This window comes from Mustela erminea, chromosome 17, assembly GCF_009829155.1.
Source record: "Mustela erminea isolate mMusErm1 chromosome 17, mMusErm1.Pri, whole genome shotgun sequence".
Taxonomy (NCBI): Eukaryota; Metazoa; Chordata; class Mammalia; order Carnivora; family Mustelidae; genus Mustela; species Mustela erminea.
This window is the reverse complement of record NC_045630.1, coordinates 65,967,114-65,985,931: the sequence shown is the minus strand read 5'-3', so window position 1 is coordinate 65,985,931 and position 18,818 is coordinate 65,967,114. Positions and strand designations below refer to the sequence as shown.

General features: G+C 48.9%; 1 protein-coding gene across 4 annotated transcripts in view; it reads right to left on the bottom strand.

The window, feature by feature from the left end:
* DCAF8 (DDB1 and CUL4 associated factor 8) overlaps positions 1 to 17,908 on the bottom strand; it is a 42,466-nt gene extending 24,558 nt beyond the window's left edge. The window contains exons 1-4 of one of the 4 annotated variants that reach the window (XM_032317858.1): positions 17,581 to 17,908; positions 16,633 to 16,705; positions 3,656 to 3,730; positions 254 to 924 (exon numbers count right to left, since the gene is read on the bottom strand). In XM_032317858.1, the coding sequence (XP_032173749.1) occupies positions 254 to 924; positions 3,656 to 3,704 (720 nt within the window). In that variant the 5' untranslated portion in view covers positions 3,705 to 3,730; positions 16,633 to 16,705; positions 17,581 to 17,908. The remainder of the gene's footprint in view (positions 1 to 253; positions 925 to 3,655; positions 3,731 to 16,632; positions 16,706 to 17,580) is intronic. The other 3 variants (XM_032317859.1, XM_032317860.1, XM_032317862.1) reach the window with 3 other exon arrangements.
* Positions 17,909 to 18,818: the final 910 nt, after the last annotated feature.

The following is an 18,818-nucleotide window of genomic DNA, read 5'->3' as shown; positions in this document are numbered from 1 at the left end:
GTCTAGGTCTAGAGCCTTCCCCCAGGGCACACTGAGTGCCTTGCTGAGAACCTCCAAGCACTCCACCGGTAATGGGCTTCTAACCCCCTCTGTGCTTAGGAACAAAAGGCTGTCGTGGATCTCTGGACAAACGGCAGGACTAGTCCTGATGCCTCCTTCTACCGCAGCTCTCCGTCAGCTCCCTCAGCAGGCCTCCAGGCTCGTCTAACTGCCGCCCGCCTTTCTCAACTGCTGTTCTGCCCCCATGCCTCACCTGGAAGACATTGCTCTTGTGGCCACTCTCAAAGTCCAGTACTGGCTGCCGCCGCACCCAGTCCCAAACCACCACCTTCAGGTCATCGCTGCCACTGGCCAGCCAGGTGCCGCGCTGGTTAAAGTGCAGGGTGTTGACACAGCCAGTATGGCCCTCCAGCCCGTGCTGTAGGCGGAAACGCTGCACGAAGACTCTCGCCCCGCAAGCCTCATACACGAAGCGGGCGCTGGAGCCCAGCTCCCGCTCCCGCAGAGCAGGGAGGGCTTGCCAGCGAGGGCGCGGCAGGGCGGACGTCTCTGAAGACACCCAGTCCTCCAGGGCCCGCTCATCGTCTGACGAGTCCTGGTCACGGCTGGCCCGCTTCCGCTGGACACGGCGCCTAGGATGCTCTTCCTCCTCCTCTTCTTCTTCCTCTTCTTCCTCTGATCGGTCATGGACCTGGTTTTCATCGTTGATGGAGTAATGGCCAGTGTCCTCCATGCTGTCGGAGTCCTTGTCTTCACCCGAGCTCTCTGTATCTGTACCCCGACTTCCTGTGCTGGTGCGATTGGGGCCACCGTCATCCCCGGTCAGGCTCAAGCTCAGGTCCGAAGCCTCCACTTCAATGCCTGAGGATGTCTCCCGGCCCTCCTCAGCGCCAGACATCTCCTCCGGACTGCTAGACAAGCTTCCTGCAGGCCAGTGGGAAGAGGGGAGTGAGAGGGAAATAAGGAAATGGGGCCGTGATCAGAAGGATGTCCCGCCTCAGTCTAAAAACCATCACCCAAAGGTCTGGACACCAACTTCGATTAAAGTGTTTCTGTTCATATGCTTACCAAGACTACCTTCTGAGTAAAGGAAAAGAAACTGAAAAGATTAAGACCGAAGCCACATGCAAATAAAGGTACTTCAACACCAAGTGGAGAATTCCAGGATGGCCCGAGAGTGATCGATTATCTCTCTCTTGCAAAGCATGGACGGGCTGTGCCCAAGTACCAACCACCTTAAGCTCTGTCCTGCTCGAGGCACATCCACCAGTCACACCGAATAACTCAACCACATGTAAGAGAAAAGAACATCCATGCCCAGCAAGAAATGGTCCAGATATCTTCTTAGAGAAAAACAGAAAATAACAGATGAAAATCATTCTGATAATGGGTAGGAGCTGAACTATTTCCTACTTCAAGAAAGCACTGCTCCTCCCCTCCCCCCAAATCCTAATTCCTTCCCTTGAGGTCCTAAAATCCACTAACAACCAGAAGGAAGCAGAAGGGACAAGTGGGAGTGTGATCGTTAGGATGGGTTTTGCTCACCTTTCACTAATAAACGTATTCTGACTTCCACTGACCAGACCATGTTAATGCTACTGCTCATTACAGGAACTCTTTATTGAGGGAGAGCTTTATCAAGACGCACATAAAACTGATGAAAAGCAGGGCCACGAGAGTGGTATCTGAGAAGGGAAGCTCACCACATCCAGGCTGGCCACGTTGGTGGTTCTCCAAGAACTAGGTCACTCTGGGCAATCTAAGCCCCGGCGATCAGACACCACACTCGCCTACCTAGCAGCAGCCAAATCGCATTCCAGCGAGCGTCCTGCTCCGCGCTGTGCTGGAGCCACGTGACCACAGCCTCCGCACTGAAGCCAAGGTAGAAGGAAGGCAGGCAGGCAGGCGGCTGAGGACTTTAAACACTGTTCACGGCCTCCTTTCCTGATGATGACGAACTTGACCTCGCCAGAAGAGAAGGTTGTGAGGTACAGCAGAGCAGCTCCATGCGATGCTGGTAGGAGCTACCCGACCCCACGAGGACACTGAAAGGATTCCAAGTAGCTCCTGACAGCTTAGTCACCCGGAGCAGAGCAAGAAGTTCCAAAGATCTCTGCAGCCATGGAAGCCCTGGACGTCAAACTCTCAGGCAAAACCCACCATGGAAAACAGACGAACAATACAAGCACGCTGGTTCAAACGGCGACAGAAGGTAGGGAGACTTGTAAACAGCTCTTTTCAGAAAGCACCTCAAGTAAGATCCCAGCGTGAAAACTACGGGGGTAGGAGTGGGAAGAGAAAGGGGGAAAGTGCAGCAATTTGCTCGCAGGAGCTACACCTGCTGAGACGGCGCGGCATGCTGAGGAAGCTCGGCAGCTGTGCTCTCTCGGATACAACTGGCCTTGAAACTGCGAGTGGGGAGAAAGGGTAAAGTGCCACGCACTTCGATTCTGGGGAGAAGGAAAACAAAAACACCGAAACTCCTAGCATTTCTTGTTAAAATTATGATTAGCCAATCAAGAGGACTTGGGGGCTCCAGCATATTCACAAAAAGGCCAGAGTATGTCACGAGCTCAGCAAGGGGACCCTCGCAGCCAATGACCAAGATCCAGAGGTCAGCAAGTTTCTTCTAGCAAGGGCCTTCACAGGCCACAGGGATCTCTGTCGCTAGTCCTCAGCTCCACTGTTCGAGCACGAAAGCGCCCGTCAGCACCACATGAATGAGTGAGGCATGACTGCGTTCAACAAACCTGACAGAAGCAGGGGCAGGCCAGATCCGGTCCGAGGCCACAGTCTGCCAATCCCTGACCCAGCTGACGGTCAAATTCCAAATCAACTACGTACCTCAAACCACGCTAGAACCCCGAGTCTCTCAACGAAGCCCAGTCAAAAATCTGGTTCACTTTTCTTAACAGATGAACGAACAGCAGTGGTAAGAAGAGAACACAGGGTCAATAAACAGCATGTTGACAAATCTCACTTTCCCTTACTCGACTTCACTGCTCTACCAGTCTCATCAACCAGAACTGAGCCTATAATCCTGACCAACGTGCTCAAGAATGCCGAATGCTGTGCTGCCCAATTACATTTGAAGGGCATTTCTCCAGTTCAGAAGTAAGCTCAAGGCTGAAGCATTAATCAAATAACCCATTATTAAAATCTTGATATTCTACCTTCAAACAAGCCCCAGACCCAGGGAGTTCACACCTGGCCAGACCCTACAAAGAACAGAGGCCAGCCCTCACACCAGTCGGTTTAGGCTGGAACTTCATCTCTCGTCTGCTGTCTCCACCGAACTAGGACCTGCCGCAGAAAGAGACCCCTCGTCACAACTGGGGAAGCTTACCCTCCCACAGCTCCCTTCTTTCTACCACTAACTGATCTTTTCCTCCTAGGTTTCATCCACTCTTACAACCTTTCAGAATTCCAAACTACCTGAACTCCTAATGGCATACCTCTATTACTGATCTTCTGGAAACAGCCAGAAGTTGAAGCAACAAAAGTCCCAGATAGTCCAGGGTGTCTCCTGTATAGTTTTCTATACACAGAACAACACAGGCAGGGTCCACGCTTAGGCAAGATTTCCTTCCCTCCACTAAAATCCCAGGTCTCCACTTTCTTCAGGGGAGGAGCAGAACCTCAGGTGGCCCCTTACCATTGGCTAAGTCTGTTTTGCCATCTGCGCTGCTCCCTTTGCTGGACATCTTGAATGATGTTTATAGTGGCCAGCCTGCATTTAGGAGAGGAAGAGAATGAAACAATTAGGAAATAATCTAGGAGAGAAGACAAAAGGGACAAGACATTTAGCCACACACAGCCTTTGTCATTTTCATAAAAATGATTTTCTGAGGGGTGCCTGGCTAGCTCTGTCAGTGGAGCATGCAAGTCTTCGTCTCAGGGTTGTTAAGTTCAAGCTCCACATTGGGTGTAGAGACTCCTTTAAACAAAGGGAGAAAGACAGCTTTGACTGTGTGTTCAACAGGGCTCGTGAGCTGCTGAAAATCATAGCAGGTCCTCCTCCCCCATGTCTAAATTCCATACAGAGACATCTTTGGGAGGTCATCTCTTTACCTGGGTAGCTGGCAGTGATTTCTGAGATGGGAAAGAAGGAACTGAGCTCAAACCTGCACCAGCAGGCATATAACCGGCGACAGGTACTACACGCACAGAGGCCTAACACAAAGAGCTAGCTTCAGCCTTGTCCTCTAGGCAAGAATCTTCTGTTGTAAATTTAATCATATGCATCACCCATAAATTCTGTGAAAGACATGCCTTCGTTACATGAAGAGGTGGGCCAGACTCCAAATACCACCTTACACACGAATCAAGAGACAGGAGAGACCAAGCTATAGGGGTGAGTGTTCGGGCTCTGTGTTCACTCAGATGCCAGGCTCTGATCTTACAGGCAGACACTAAGGATTGTTAAGAGGCAGAGCCAAATTAGAATTCAGGAGCACCCTTCCCCAAGAAAGAACCTAAAAGGTTTCTTTTTTCCTCCAAGTCCACAGCTAGGGAAGAAAAGGGCCACATTTCCATGAAACCATCTGAACCCATCTCAAAAGTGGCAAACGTTATTTCATCTAATTCCACCAGCTCTCACCAGACCTGTTTGGCGAAGCCCTGTCTGTGAATTGGGGTACCTAGCCTTTTCCCTTTCATCCCACTGTAACACATTATTTTTACAGGGCCTCACTCCCACCTCGAGCAAATTCCAAAGAGCAAAGAATAATATTATTCAGACCAGAATTTTGTTAAGCCCTTTCAGTGCCTGGACAAAAGGCACTGGTCAAAGACAAAGTATGATTATGACTCCGGTCCTCGTACCCAGGCACATGGGCTTCTAATCTTTCAACAGCCCTTTCATTCCCACAACAATTATCCCAGAAGCAGCCCCATCCCTATCCTGACCCCCTACTCTCCTCTACAGAAATCCAAGTTGCTTCAAAAAGTGTCCCCTGCCAAGAGACAGCTGCCCAAAGCTTGCTCTGCAGGCCAGCACGGGGGAGTAGAAGCAACGCACGGGTAGGACGGAGGCCGAGTCTGAGGCAGGCCCTGGAAGGGTGCTGGGAGACGCCGCCAACAAAGCACAGATTTGTGAAGCCGCCGCGAAAACCCCAGCGGCGAGCGGTTTGCAGAGCAGCCTGTTTTCCTCCTCCTACTCCAAGGAGGTATTTCTGCACAGCATTCTTCACACAGCACTGGCTTTTTCCTGGTGGGAGTCCCTGTTTACATTCTCGGCAATAGCTTCTTCCCCACCTAGGGTTTAAGTTAATTAGGCCGCAAAAGTCTCCCAACTGTGGGGAAAACAAGTGTGCTACTTTGTTGCGATTAAACACTCAGGTCATAAGCACACGACACGTTCTGGTCAACGGAGAAGAGCTCTGATGTCTTCTCACCTCTCAACCGCGCCATACTGTCCACCACCATGACCACCTTCCAAAGAAGAAAGTGGCTCCAGAGACCCTGGCTCAAAACTGAACGGCACCGGTTCCTGCAGGAGCCCAGCTGGCCCGAGCCACAGATCCGTAAGGCGCTGGAGAACGCATCTGCTCTCGTAGCCCCCACGACCGGGAGCAGCCAGGGCTCCTCGCCCTGAGAGGCAGCAAGAGCGGAGCCATACGGTTCCACTCACACTCAGGGACTGCAGAGCTGTCTTTTGGGGAAAATGGTTTAAGGTTCTTACAGAAAGAGATCTTCTCTTTAGGAAGAAGTTGACAAAATGTACCACAAATTCAGAAACAGGGACATCCCTGCGCGTGCCGACGCCAACTCTGTTTAATCCCTGAGCTGGCAGGCAGACAGCTTCTAAAGGTCACATTTTAGGGGCCACAGAGTTTAGCAAAACTAGTTCTAGACCGAAAACTAGTCCCGGGTTGTAGTATCAGTGAAGCCATTAGCATCGTTTCTGACCACCGGTGAGCTACTTAGCCTTCTCCAGATTCATCTTCTCTTTCTGTACACTAGTACACTAGCTTCAGTAACTGCAGAGACGGCGCACCGGAGCAGAATTCCAGTTTAACAGGCTCGCAGCAGGATGCGCCAGCAGTGCTCGCAACGCTGCGCGCAAACCCCGATCGGCAGCAAGTTCTACCACGAGCCCTCAGCATGGGTGCATGTGCGTCACACATCTAATCAAGTGATATCGAACGCGAAGCTTAATTTTTCTAGGGAAAAAAAAAATTAAGTTCCGACATTCTTTTTCTATATATCACCATGTCACCTTCAGTACTCCTTGGGGTACACACCTTCCCCTTTGGAGGACCACTCTTTTAAAAAGTCAAGAAATGATGACAATAAAATACAATCACTTCGGAAATTACCTGTTATTCTTATCCTTTACATTTCTATCAGAATAAAGAAATTTAAAACCATCTCAACTCTGGGGCAGGAATTAAAGTACCCAAATTAAGAGCCAAGACGCTATGACAGCGCCCTTGGTCTCAAGTATAGAAGCCCCTCTAGAATCTCCTTCAGCACCAAAGAATTAATCTTATTTAAGAATCAGAAGTTGGGGCGCCTGGGTGGCTCAGTGGGTTAAAGCCTCTGCCTTTAGCTCAAGTCATGATCTCAGGGTCCTGGAATCAAGCCCAAGCTCTCTGCTCAGCAGGGAACCTGCTTCCCTTCCTCTCTCTCTCTGCCTGCCTCTCTGCCTACTTGTGATCTCTGTCAAAAAAAAAAAAAAAAAAAAAAAAGAATCAGAAGTTAAGGGGCGCCTGGGTGGCTCAGTGGGGTAAGCCTCTGCCTTTGGCTCACGTTCATGATCCCAGGGTCCTGGGACAGAGCCCGGGAATCCGGCCTGTCTACTCAGCAGGGAGCCTGCTCTCCCAACCTCACCCCCACCTGCCTCTCTGCCTACTTGTGATCTCTGTCTGACAAATAAATAAATAAATAAATCTTTGGGGGGAAAAAAAAAAAAAGAATCAGAAGTTAGGGACTAAACTTGATCCAAACATAAATTGCCTTCTTCATGCACTACATTCCCAACAAATCCACTGCTTTTACCTTGATGAACTGCCATGTAAAATCCAGTCCAGAGCAAACCAATCTCAGCCTGGAAGAGCTGAGGAGCTCACTGTCCCAGGTAGCTGGGGGAGTTTAATTAGATTAGCTCTACTGCCTACACTCTAAAAATAACCCTAACCCCTGCCAAACTGAAGGTTAAAGAGTAAACTATTGGGGGATGGGGAAAAAAATATCCAGGTGTCATTTTAATTTCTACCCAAGAAATTCCAATGACCTAGATATCTCTTGCGTTAATAAAAAGGCTTTAAATTTTTAACCAAATATATGACAAATTATTAACTAAAAACCAAGCAAAGGGACAGTTAATACAGTGTATAAAAGTACTTTGTGGAAGAGGTACCAACCATCTCTTGTTTAAAACCACTGGGGGGGTTTTCTTTTCTCAATATTGAGGAAAGATTTGTGTAAGAGACCACATATACCAGAACAACAGGATATCCAAATGCAAAAAAGAAAAAGGAAAAAAAGGCAAGAAAAAACCCACAAAAAAACCTTTCCTCCTAAGTTGTACAATATACAAAAACTAACTCAAAATGGATCATAGACCTAAACGTAAAAGCTCAAACAACAGGGATGCCTGGGTGGCTCAGTGGGTTAAAGCCTCTGCCTTCAGCTCAGGTCACGATCCCGGGGTCCTGGGATTGAGCCCCACATCGGGCTCTCTGCTCAGCAGGGAGCTGCTTCCCCTTCTCTCTCTGTCTCTGCCTGCCTCTCTGCCTACTTATGATCTCTGTCAAATAATAAATAAAATCTTTAAAAAATAAAAAAGTAAAAAATTTTTTAAAAGCCCAAACAATACAACTTCCAGAAGAAAACAAAGAAGATAATGCTTGTGACACAGGTTAGGCAAATATTTAAGACAATGACTCAAAACAAAACAAAACAAAACAAGCCCCCCACAAGCTATGAAAGAAAAAATTAAACTGGACTTACCAAATTAAAAATTTACTCTTCAAGAGACACTACTAAGAAAATGAAAAAACAAGCCAAGAACTGGAAGAAAATATCTCTGCAAAAGATGGTTTCCTAGAGGGCAGCAGCCAAAACCTAGTTCTCACAGCTAAAGGAAGATGCTTGACATCCCTAGCCATGAGGGAAATACAAACTAAAACTACAATAAGTCTCTACACGCCTATAAGAATGGCTAACATTTATTAAAATAATAATAACGAAAGCATCCTTTATCAAGGCTAACAAGGAAGGGAGCAACTCAAGTCCCGCACACTGCTGCACTGCTGGCAACAATGCAAAATGGCAGTCACTCTGGAAAACAGTTCGGAAGTTTTTTACACAAACTTACCATACAACCCAGCAATCCCACTCAGGTGCGTACTCAAAAAAAAATTTTTTAAGTTCACCCAGAAACCTACAGGTGAGTGTTTTCTTTAGTGGCTTTATTTAAGTTCACCAAAAACCAGGAACAATCAAATATTCTCCAACCATGTCACAGATAATACGTAAGTTGTGATCCATCTACTGAGCGACAAGAAGGAATGACTTAGTGAAACACAGGAATGCAGATGGGTGGCAGGTATGTCGCACTATGTCAAAGAAGCAAGACCCCAACAGCTCTGTGGTAGGATTCTATTCTCGGGACATGCTAAACAAAATAAACGATACGGACAAACAGAAGAGCGGTTGCCGGGGGTGGGGGAAGAGCACGGACCGAGAACAGGCATGAGGAAACCTCTGGAAGGGATGAAACTGTTCTATGCCTTCACCTTGGTGCTGTCATGTGACTGTGTGTGTGTCAGAATCTACAGAATGAGTCACTGAGAAAAGGTGTAAATTTTACACGTATGTAAGTGATACCTCAAAAACCGTGGCCAATAAAAAGGGAGTAAGAAAAGGGATGTGGCAGGAAGAAGTCAGGCCAAGTGTTAATGATGGACAAAGCCCAACAATTAAAACTGAAAATACTAAATTCTCAGGGTCGGGGCACCTGGGTGGCTCAGTTGGTTAAGCATCCGACTTCTGATCTCCACCCAGGTCTTGATCTCAGGGTCACAAGTTCGAGCCCTGTGCTGGGCTCCATGCTAGGTATGGAGCCTGCTTTTACAAAATAATAATAATTAGAATAAAATTAAAAATACTAAATTCTTAACGCTGGGACTACTAACAGACACTGGCTAAAGTGCTCAACATGACACAGTAAGTGAGAGCGAGATATCAGTTCTTGTTCAAAAAAGAAAGTATGGGAGGAGTCTGGCTGCAACAGAAGCCACCTGTGATTTCCCAGCAACCCCATGACAGGCAAGATGAATCCTAAACTTATAAAAAGACTCCAACCCCTCTGTCTTGGTGACAACTAAAAGTACTGAGAGCCTGAAGGAGTTTAAAATAGTTCTGTGGTTGTACTGTCAATTTGTATACTTAATGCTTTTTTAAATTTCTCTCAAATTAAATTTCATTTTCATTCCTTTGGAGTCTAGGAAAAGAAGTGTGATAATTCTTCCTCACCTCAGGCCCAATGGGAGCATCAACAACTACAAACATTACCGTCCCTGATCCCTTTTACTAAGACCTGGGCTCAGCCGGCCCCGCAGTCCCCATGCCTTACATAAGCCCAGCAGTCTGGTCTGGCGTGCCTCCCTCTGCAACTGAAGCACCAAGCTCTCCTACATCAACACCCATATTTAAAGTAGACAAAGTTTTAGAATCGCCTCTGAAACTGACAAATGGTGGTAGAAAATACTTCAGTTATGAGCAGAACAGACAACTGAGAGTCACAGTGTTTGGCTCCTCTTGGGAGGACAGGCGTCCCAACACGCCCATAACAGGACAGCTGTTCAGGGCCCCATCTCCATCTACAGGACAAATCTGCCTTTCTGCCCTGGGCTTTGTGTCCATCTGGAATCGACCAGACCTTCCCCCTCTCTCTCTGCCTGCCTCTCTGCCTGCTTGTGATCTCTCTCTCTGTCAAATAAATAAATAAAATCCTAAAAAAAAAAAAAAAACAGAACTGGAATCGACCAGACCTACTTTCCCCATCCCCAATTGTGGTTTTCAAGCTGAAATGGCTCATTTAAAATTCATTCTCCTCACCTTATTTCTCTACTTCACAATAAACACTTCCTCAGCCAACTTCCGACTCCCAGTGCCAGCGACGCTCCAGCAGTGCAGTGTTTGTTAATCAGAGAGCTCCGGACACTGAAATTCAAAGGATAACCCCGAGGAAACTGAACTTCAGGCGACATACAGCATGCTTCAGGGGGACAGGCCTGTAGTGCGGGGCCACTCCTCTGAGGCACTAAGAGGAGGTAAGTATACAACGGTCTCCTCCGGCACGCTGGGCAGAGGAGCGGAAAGAAACTCTAAGTGTTTCTGGATCAGGAAAATTCAGCCCTCTCCGTGCTGTGCGGAAGATCTGACAGCACAGGGCCCCCAACTGCCCGCACGCCTGCCGCCTTTGCGTACCCACATCCTAGGCCTCTGACACCACCCAGTGGCCCAACGACGCATGGGCAGGCTAGTCAGGCAACAGCCTACAAGGCACCACAGGAGCTACAAACCCGGTCCAGGCAGTCCGAACCCCTTCTGCAGCCACTCATCAGTCGGAAAAATGAGTATACACTGAGGACACGAGGGATGCCAGCATCAGTATCATCAAAAAAAAAAAAAAAAGAAAAAAGAAAGAAAAGAAAAGATAAACTCGGCTTTGAAGGGAAGACAGGATTTCAGGGGGTGAAGCAGAGAAAGACCAGGACAAGGATGAGGAGATACGTGCAAGATGAAAAACCTGGTATGGCCCCGTCGGTCTGGGCCAGGGGGTGGGGCGCAGCTCATCAGTTGAGAAGTTGTGTGGAGGGGTGCGGGAGGGAGGGTGCCAGGAAAATTATTTTGTCAAGATTAGCAAGACGGGACTGAAACGGACAGAAAAGGAAGGAGAAACAAGTTTAAAAGCGTCCACAGCTGTTGAGGTAAAAGGCACGGAGCGCCTGTCTGGGGCTGCCGGCAGAGGCAACGAGAAGGGAAGCGACGTGAGCGGGCCGTGCCGAGGCAGAGCGGGCCGTACCTGGCTCGACAGTAGTTACGAGGCCCCCAAGATCAAAAGGGCAAGTCGGAGTCTGGGTGCCCAGGGAGAATCAACAATCAACATCATAAATGAGAAGCTGGCAGGGAGATGAGAAGAATTTGATTTTGACTATGTTTAAAATCCAAGTTGACATGTCAGGAAGGTACTGGAAAACAGAAGTCGGTCTGGAATTTAAGGAATCAGGGTCAGAGATACATACTCGGGAATTACTGTACAGAGAAGCTTTGAAATCAACCACCATGTAAGTCATACCTCACTAAAAACAACAACAACAACAAAAAGTTAAGTACCCAAGAAAGGTGAGACAGTCCAAGGAAAGAACCTTCGGGAACACCTACCTTTGGGAAAAGAAGTAAGAGGGAGACTGCAAAATGCACAGGAGAGCAGAAGGAATAATGAATGTCAAACATCTCGGAGGTCAAGAGACAGGAAGGTTTCAAGAAGGTGGAGACCAGGGGCGCCTGGGGGGCTCAGTGGTTAAGCCTCTGCCTTCAGCTCAGGTCATGATCTCAGGGTCCTGGGATCAAGCCCCGCACTGTGCTCTCTGCTCGGCAGGCAGCCTGCTTCCTCCTCTCTCTCTGCCTGTCTCTCTGCCTATCTGTGATCTCTGCCTGTCAAATAAATAAATCAAGTTTTTTAAGAAAAAAGAAGGTGGGGACCATCCACACTGCAAATGCTTCAGAGAAGTACAGGAAGAGGCAGACCGAGGAAAGGCTCTGAGAATCAGAACAGTGTTCTGTGGAGACACCTTCAGACTGAAGGGAAAATGCCATTTTCTCCCTCTTCAAGGATCAAAAAAGGCTTCAGCTATCTCCTTCAGTGTAGTTACGTCCATTAAAGTTATTGCCTTAAAAATCTCAATAGCCTACCAGTTAATCACAACCTGAGAGCCGTGTTTAAACAATTCAGAAATGTTTTTATTTATACTGTCTTGGGGACAGACCTTTTACACTTCACATATGTTTTATAAGAAATACCAAATTCTTCTTTACAGCTCATTTGTTTCACTGGTTGGCATGGAAAAGTCCAGGTTTCTAAAGGCAGCACGAGGTATAATAAAAAAAGGACTTTCGGCGTCAGTCAGAGCGTTGTTTGAGTTCTGATTCTACCACTTGGGTCTGTTTCTCTTTCTATAAAGTGGGACAATACCATTACTCTGCAGGAGCTGGTTTCGAAAATTAGAGACATTTTTGCAAAGAGCCTGTCTGTACAGGGCAGGGATGCGCATTACTTTTCCAGCTTCTCATTTCTGCAGACCGCACCTCCTAGAGAAGCCGGGGTTTCACCACTCAGGAACGACAGACACTGCGCATCATGGAGGACACGGTTCCAAGTCTATAAAAGCTGCTTCCCCGCTCACTGGCCTTTTAAAGAACCAGGGAGCTCTGTCAGTATCCCTGGCGCACACTCACGCTCTATGAACTGCGGTAAACCAACATACCCAGGTGCCCAAAACACAACCCTCGCACTCTTTAGTTCTCCTCCCTCCTGAGGGTCCCTGGATAGCCAAGATGAGAAGTTCAAAGAGATCCTCACTGATGAAGAAGAAGAAAAGAAGGAATTCCTGCATCGACTATACGATGAACAAGGAACTCCCTTCGGCCCTTCTCTCCCTGCTGGTAAGACCAAATGCCCTGCGTTTACAGTTCACGGGCTTTGACTCTAATAACGGTGTTTCTGAGTACGTCAGGTGAGCACGCCAGCTCTTAAGTCCCATCGCAGCAATACAGCTAAGGAATTTTTTCTGTCCGTACTGAAGCTCATTTACCTCAGTTTAAATGATTCTAAGGAAAAGTCATTTCTAAGGAAACTCCATTGTGTTCCCACAATTTCCAGATTTACCTTCACGTCAGAATCCACCGCCACTACCAGCTTTTACCACTCCCATTTCGGATTGCTCTTTAGTCACTGGAAAGGACTCGCAACAGGATGCTCCGAAGACACAAGGGACAATGACACAGTACGAACAGGAAGGCTAACGACATGCACAAGTGCCCTCCCACCTGCACCAGGTGAGAGCAGAGTCTAACGTGGGGCCCTCAGTAAGCTAAAACGGGTCTGGTAATGGGGCAAGGCTTACAGTACGCCAGAGGAACGCAGGCTCTTGGCTACCCCCACACAGATCTCCAGATGGCTAAGACAAACCAAGAACGACAGGACGACACGGGAGGCAAGCACGGATGCTTCGCGTTAGGACTTCGCGAGACCTCCTCAAACAGTACCATCGGAGGATGAGAGGACACACCGAGGCTCTCAGGGGCAACGCCAAAGACGTCTGCAGCAACCCAACCCGTCAGACACACTACCTTTCGGTAATAAGATGCCATCTTTGCCATAGCAATCACCCCCCCGCCCAACCTGCAAACTCAGAGCAGGCTCAGTCCAGTAATTTATCTTTAGCGTACACGTTCCGGAGGTCAAGGCAAGCACTTGAGAAAGTGGGCTCTGGCCCAGAAACTAAGTCCTATGGAGACAGAGATAAAAGCCTGCAGTAGAGGAGTGTGACCGATTCGCAAAATTCATTACACACTAACTTTCAAAGACCTTTCAAGGACTTCCATCTCCAAGAGAATAACTAAATCAAGTAAACAAGAATTTCTGACCAAGCTTAGTGGTGACAAAGTTTCTCTATTATATTCACAACATTAAGATGAAAAGTTTTCCATATTACTGCAGAGCTAAGCTAAAATCACTGGCCTCTGGCTCTGACATTTACACACGTCACCACCTCCACGTCTGTTGCCGATTCAATTCTTTCAGCTAGTTGCCTGGGTTCCAGATTGGGTGACAGTAAGTAGATTACCTTGGCTTACTGATCATTTGTTTTTAAAGAAGAAAAGGCTAATTCAATCTTAAAAACTAACTTAAACACCAATGTTATGCAAAAAAAAGCTCTTTGGATAACTCTGTTTTTTATACTCTGGACCATTCCTAAACAGGTTTAGAATAACTTTCCTATGGTAGAAACAATCCAAAAACAAATCTGTCTCCTGAAAACAAAGTTCCATTGTCACCCCATGCTTTTAAAAGCCTGTAAATTCACCTGCTAGAACACAGGACCCAGAGTGTGAAAGTCTGAAGGTCTCAGTCAGCCACAACAGGGCGCACGTCTGCAGAACGTCTTCTCCTAGAGTCCCTTTGCTCTTGAAATGTCAGTATTGTTTTAAACTGGCAACAAAAACGCTGCTTGCTTTTGGCTCTCTCTGAAGACAAGCTTCCGTCTTAGGTTGATTCTAGGCAACACTAAGGATCACAGCCCTGGTACTGATTCCTATGCTTTCCACAGACCGCTGTACAAAATGCCCTATCAGGTTGGTGGCTGGAATTAAGGTCACAAGCAAACTGGCCTCCCACTTCAGCCATACTAGGAAATACTTCCTAATAAGATGTGACAATTCTTAGGCAACGCTCTGAAATATAAAGCATCTTCAGAAAGGTAACAATTTTACAGTTGTGGCCGGAGACTAAGAATACTGGTTCACTGTATACACAGATGTCACCTGGACTTCAGAATGGGAAACCCCTGAGGGAGGAAGGATTCTTACCCAGCACACAGAGAGAGCAAAGTTACGCCTCTTTCAACGGACGTCCTTTTCACCTCCCAACCCTACCCCCCCAACACAGATCTCCAGATCTCATAAAAACACAAATAATAAAAATGCAGTCTCGGCCCACCTCAAAACCCTCCATCCCAAAGTCTACTTTTCAACAGGGAGAGCTCAGACCCTGGATGGTGGTAATGAAAGCTGATCAACTCTAATTTGATCACTGGCCTGAATGAATACAGTTGATTTCACTGCAGTATTATCAACACTTTTAATTTCCATCCGCCCAAAAAGATGTAGAACAAAAGCCAACATGAGGTTAAAAAGCTGCATCTTTGCCATCACACTGTTAAGATGGTCCAGCTGCAGAGATCAAATCAAATGCTCTGCAGTCCCTGCTGCCCAGCCCAGACTCACTTCCCAGAACAAGGAGACCGTCTCATGGTCTAGTCCTCTGATAATCTATTGATGAGGATCACTGCAGAGCCCGACAGCTCAGAAAAAATGTATTCTCTTCAAGGCAAAAAGGAAAAAGCATAACGGGGAGCTAGAGCAGAGGTGAAAAACACCACCTAAACAGCAAGGGGAGGGATTACAATCCTTGTGTCAACACTGATCACGTGTGCTAACAGAGACCAGGAGGAAGGAAGCAACGAACTAAGGAAGAGACTGATGTTTCGTCTAAGAATGCACTGAGAAATACACACAGACGGACGTGTAGTATTTCCGCTGTCCTCTGACCTCGAACCCCCACCACACAGATCTCAACCGTGTTCAGACGACCACTGTAGGTGCGTACCCACAAAGCATGTATCTACGCTGACCAATTAAAAATGATTTAAAAAAAGGGGGGGGGAAACATGTTCGAAAGCAGAATGCAAAGAAGCATAGACTAATGCATACCTTACTCAAACTCAAAGCCCCAGCAATGATGTGTAAAGAAAACCTTTTTTTTTAAGTGTCCATCCTATGTTAGGCATCGAACAGCTTAACACAGGTTCCCTCATACAATACTAACAACGACCCCAGGAGGTAAGTGGCATTATCCCACTTTGAGAGATGTGGAAATTAAGAGTCCAAGTTTAAGTAGCTTGCCCAAGGTCTCGGGGCCAATAAATCTTAGTATTTAAACTCAGGTCTGTCCAGCTCTCAAAGCTGAATTATCTTTTTACACCTTACTGATACACATACAGGCCACCAATAATAATCTTGTTCCAGTTCATTCTCTAACGAGGACACCATGAGAAACAAAACTTCCCAGTGTCACACTCAGCCTTTACTGACTACCTGGCATAAAGGTATTAGCAATCACCCAGGCCTACCTTCTAGAGCCACTCAGCTCTTCTGTCACAGCCCAAGGACGTCAACCACAGCACTAGTCTCTGCTACCAGAAACCTGAGAGTCCTACAAAAATTACATTCACAAGCAAGTTCGGACTCCCTCTTGGACCCTGGCCCATGCTGCTAAATGCACAGGATGACTGCCCCGCTCACCAAAAACTCTTCAGACCAAGTATAAAAGAACAGCCGAATTTTTTTAACCCCCAATTGACTACTATGTCCTGAAAAGTTGGAATTCGGAGGTGGACTGAACTCAGACACCGACTGACGGCGCCGGCACTGCTCAGCCTCACAAGCAACTGGATTCACCCCTACACAGAAACAACAGTCCAAAACCCCGAGAAGGGAAGAGACTGGATTTGACAAGAGGCCAGAACTCGGGCAAACGAATTCCCAGCTTTTAACAGTGTAAGAATCACGACCCACCAGGGGGAGAAACACGGACTTGCAGGCTTCACTGGGGTGATTTGACGATACCCAGCAACAGTTTAGGACAGAAAGTCAAGATGCCCACAGCCAGTAAAACTTGTCAAAGTAACTTAACCAGAGCTGGAACGCAGCCAACAGCAATACCCCAACTCTGGGATACTGTGGCAGGAATTTTAAGATTTCAGTGGTCAGCACTTGAGCATCAGGGTAGGGTCTGTCTTGGGTCCAGGAATTCGAATGCCTTCAACTCCTACTCACCTTTCCTTCTTTATCACTGAAGTAGGGCCAGGCTGTGCTCCTGAGAAAACAGGTCTGTTGATTCACTGAAGGGCTGAGAAAAGTTAAAGTTTAAATGGCAAAGGTATCTCTACCAAACATCACAATAAAAAGATTTAGGAATACATTTCAGAGTCTTTGCAGACCTCCTCAGAACGCTTTAAAACCAGAGCAGCTCAAGCTACCGAACAAATCACCCACCCAGTTAACAGGAATAAAATGAACCAGGGAAGTCCTCTCCCGGCTCCACCGAAACCTAAAAAAGCCACCTAAGAGGAAAACCTGAATCCTTCCCACGCTAGCCCAGAAGCAAACCTCTCCACAAGAAGCCACAGGGCAGGGGGAAATCCCGGGGAGAACGTGATAGCGCTCGTGCCGGTTTGTTTACAGGACTCCGGCAACAATCCTATGAGTCAGAAATTCAAGCCACCAGATGCTTTCCAACTAACAGGGAGCAAATGGTACGGTTCTGCGGCGCCCTGGAAGGTCTGGGGGTGAGGGGAAGCAGGCTGCGAGAACTGTATTACAAAGGGGACAAGAGCGGACGGCAACAACTGACTTGGACCTCGGCCTTCCGTACAAGGTGCTGGGCCCGAGAACTCGCGGTGGGGGAGGGGGCACGCTGCGCGGTGGCCCCGAGGTGACGGGGAGACGCAGGGCGACCGCTTTCCCCGGTCTAAGGGGTAAAAACGCGCACTCACACGGGTCACCCCAGGAGCAAGACGTCCCTGAGGGCTGCGGGGCAGGCTTTTGGGGGCAACCCCAGGGCTGACCCGAGGCAAGGGCAGCCAGTCCTCCCGGCGGAGACTCGGGTCAGGGCCAAGAACAGACCTGAGCCCCGGGAGCTCGGGAAAGGAATCCAACCTATCCTGACGGGGAGCGGGCCGGGGGCGAGGGGGTCAGGAGGCCAAGCCGGAACGAGACACGGACCGGATAGGTCAAGGGGGGGGGCGTCCGGCTGGGGCAGTTACAAGCACGGGAGCCGGCGAGGCTCAGCAGCCCGCTTCCCGTCTTGGGTCATCCTTCTGCCAGCGGCTGCTCCGACTGTTCCAGGCCCAGCCGCCCCGTCCACTGCCGCCACCAACGCCGCCGCCATCTTACACTGGCCAGCGGCCGCCACCACCACCGCCTCCGCTCTCGGCGCCTGCGCCTGCGCCGCCACGCTTTCCGGCCCCGTTTGCGACGAGGTGCTGGAGGAGACTGAGGGAAGAGTGGTCGCGCGAGCTCTCGGCTCCCAACCCTCCTCGGAGGACGCAGAAGGGGCGGGGCTTAGGACCAACGGCAAACAGAGCGAGGGGCGCGTGCGCAGTCCCGGGAGACGGAGTTGCCCTCGCGGCGGGTTCCGGCGGCACCGCTTTCCTCGCGCTGGCGGAGCGCACGCGAGCTGGGGGCCTCCCCGAGTTGCGGTGGTGCGGTGGAAATAAACTCCGTTTCTGGCGGGTGGCGGGCGACCTCCTGGGCGGCCTCCATTTTGCCCTGCTTTTCGATACTGGGAACGGGCGGTTGTCGCTGGGTTGCCTCCGATAACCCCGTTGCCTCTGAGGACCTTGTTTTCGCAGTGGCCTCTGCACCCTCGGGCCCCGTTTCCCCCGAGAGCTTCCATTCCCGCCTTTCCAGATTCAGAGAAGGGCTTGGGAAGCTCAGGTGCCGCGGAGCTCTTGCAGAGGCTGTTTGCCGGGGCGGGTGCTGGGCGGTGGGTTCCCCGGCGTGGCCCTGGTGCTGTGCGCTCTGCTCGGTTCGGACGCCCGAAGGGAGCCTGCAGAGGTCTGGAGAGGCGGCTGCCAGGCGCGGGGATTTGGGTGCAAGCAGCTGACCCCTTTCACCTCCTCTATCGCTACCGTGCTATTATGTCATTATGTATTACTTAGACTGTCGCAATGGACACCTAGCTGGTTTGTCTGCTTCCACTATTTACCTGCCAGTTAGACAGAAGGCAGCCGGGGTGACCTTTTAACACGCAAGTCAGGTCATATTATTTATCCCAAATCTTCCTCATCACACATTAAAAAAAAAAAAATGATCACAGAGGCTTCCAAAGAGGGCCTCACGTTTGTTGCACCTGTTTCTCTGATTTCCTCTCCTCCCATGCCGCCTGCCTCTGGCTTAGCCCCATTGGCTTTCGCTGCTCTTTTAACTCCAGCCAAAGCATGGCCCACCCTTAAGGTTTC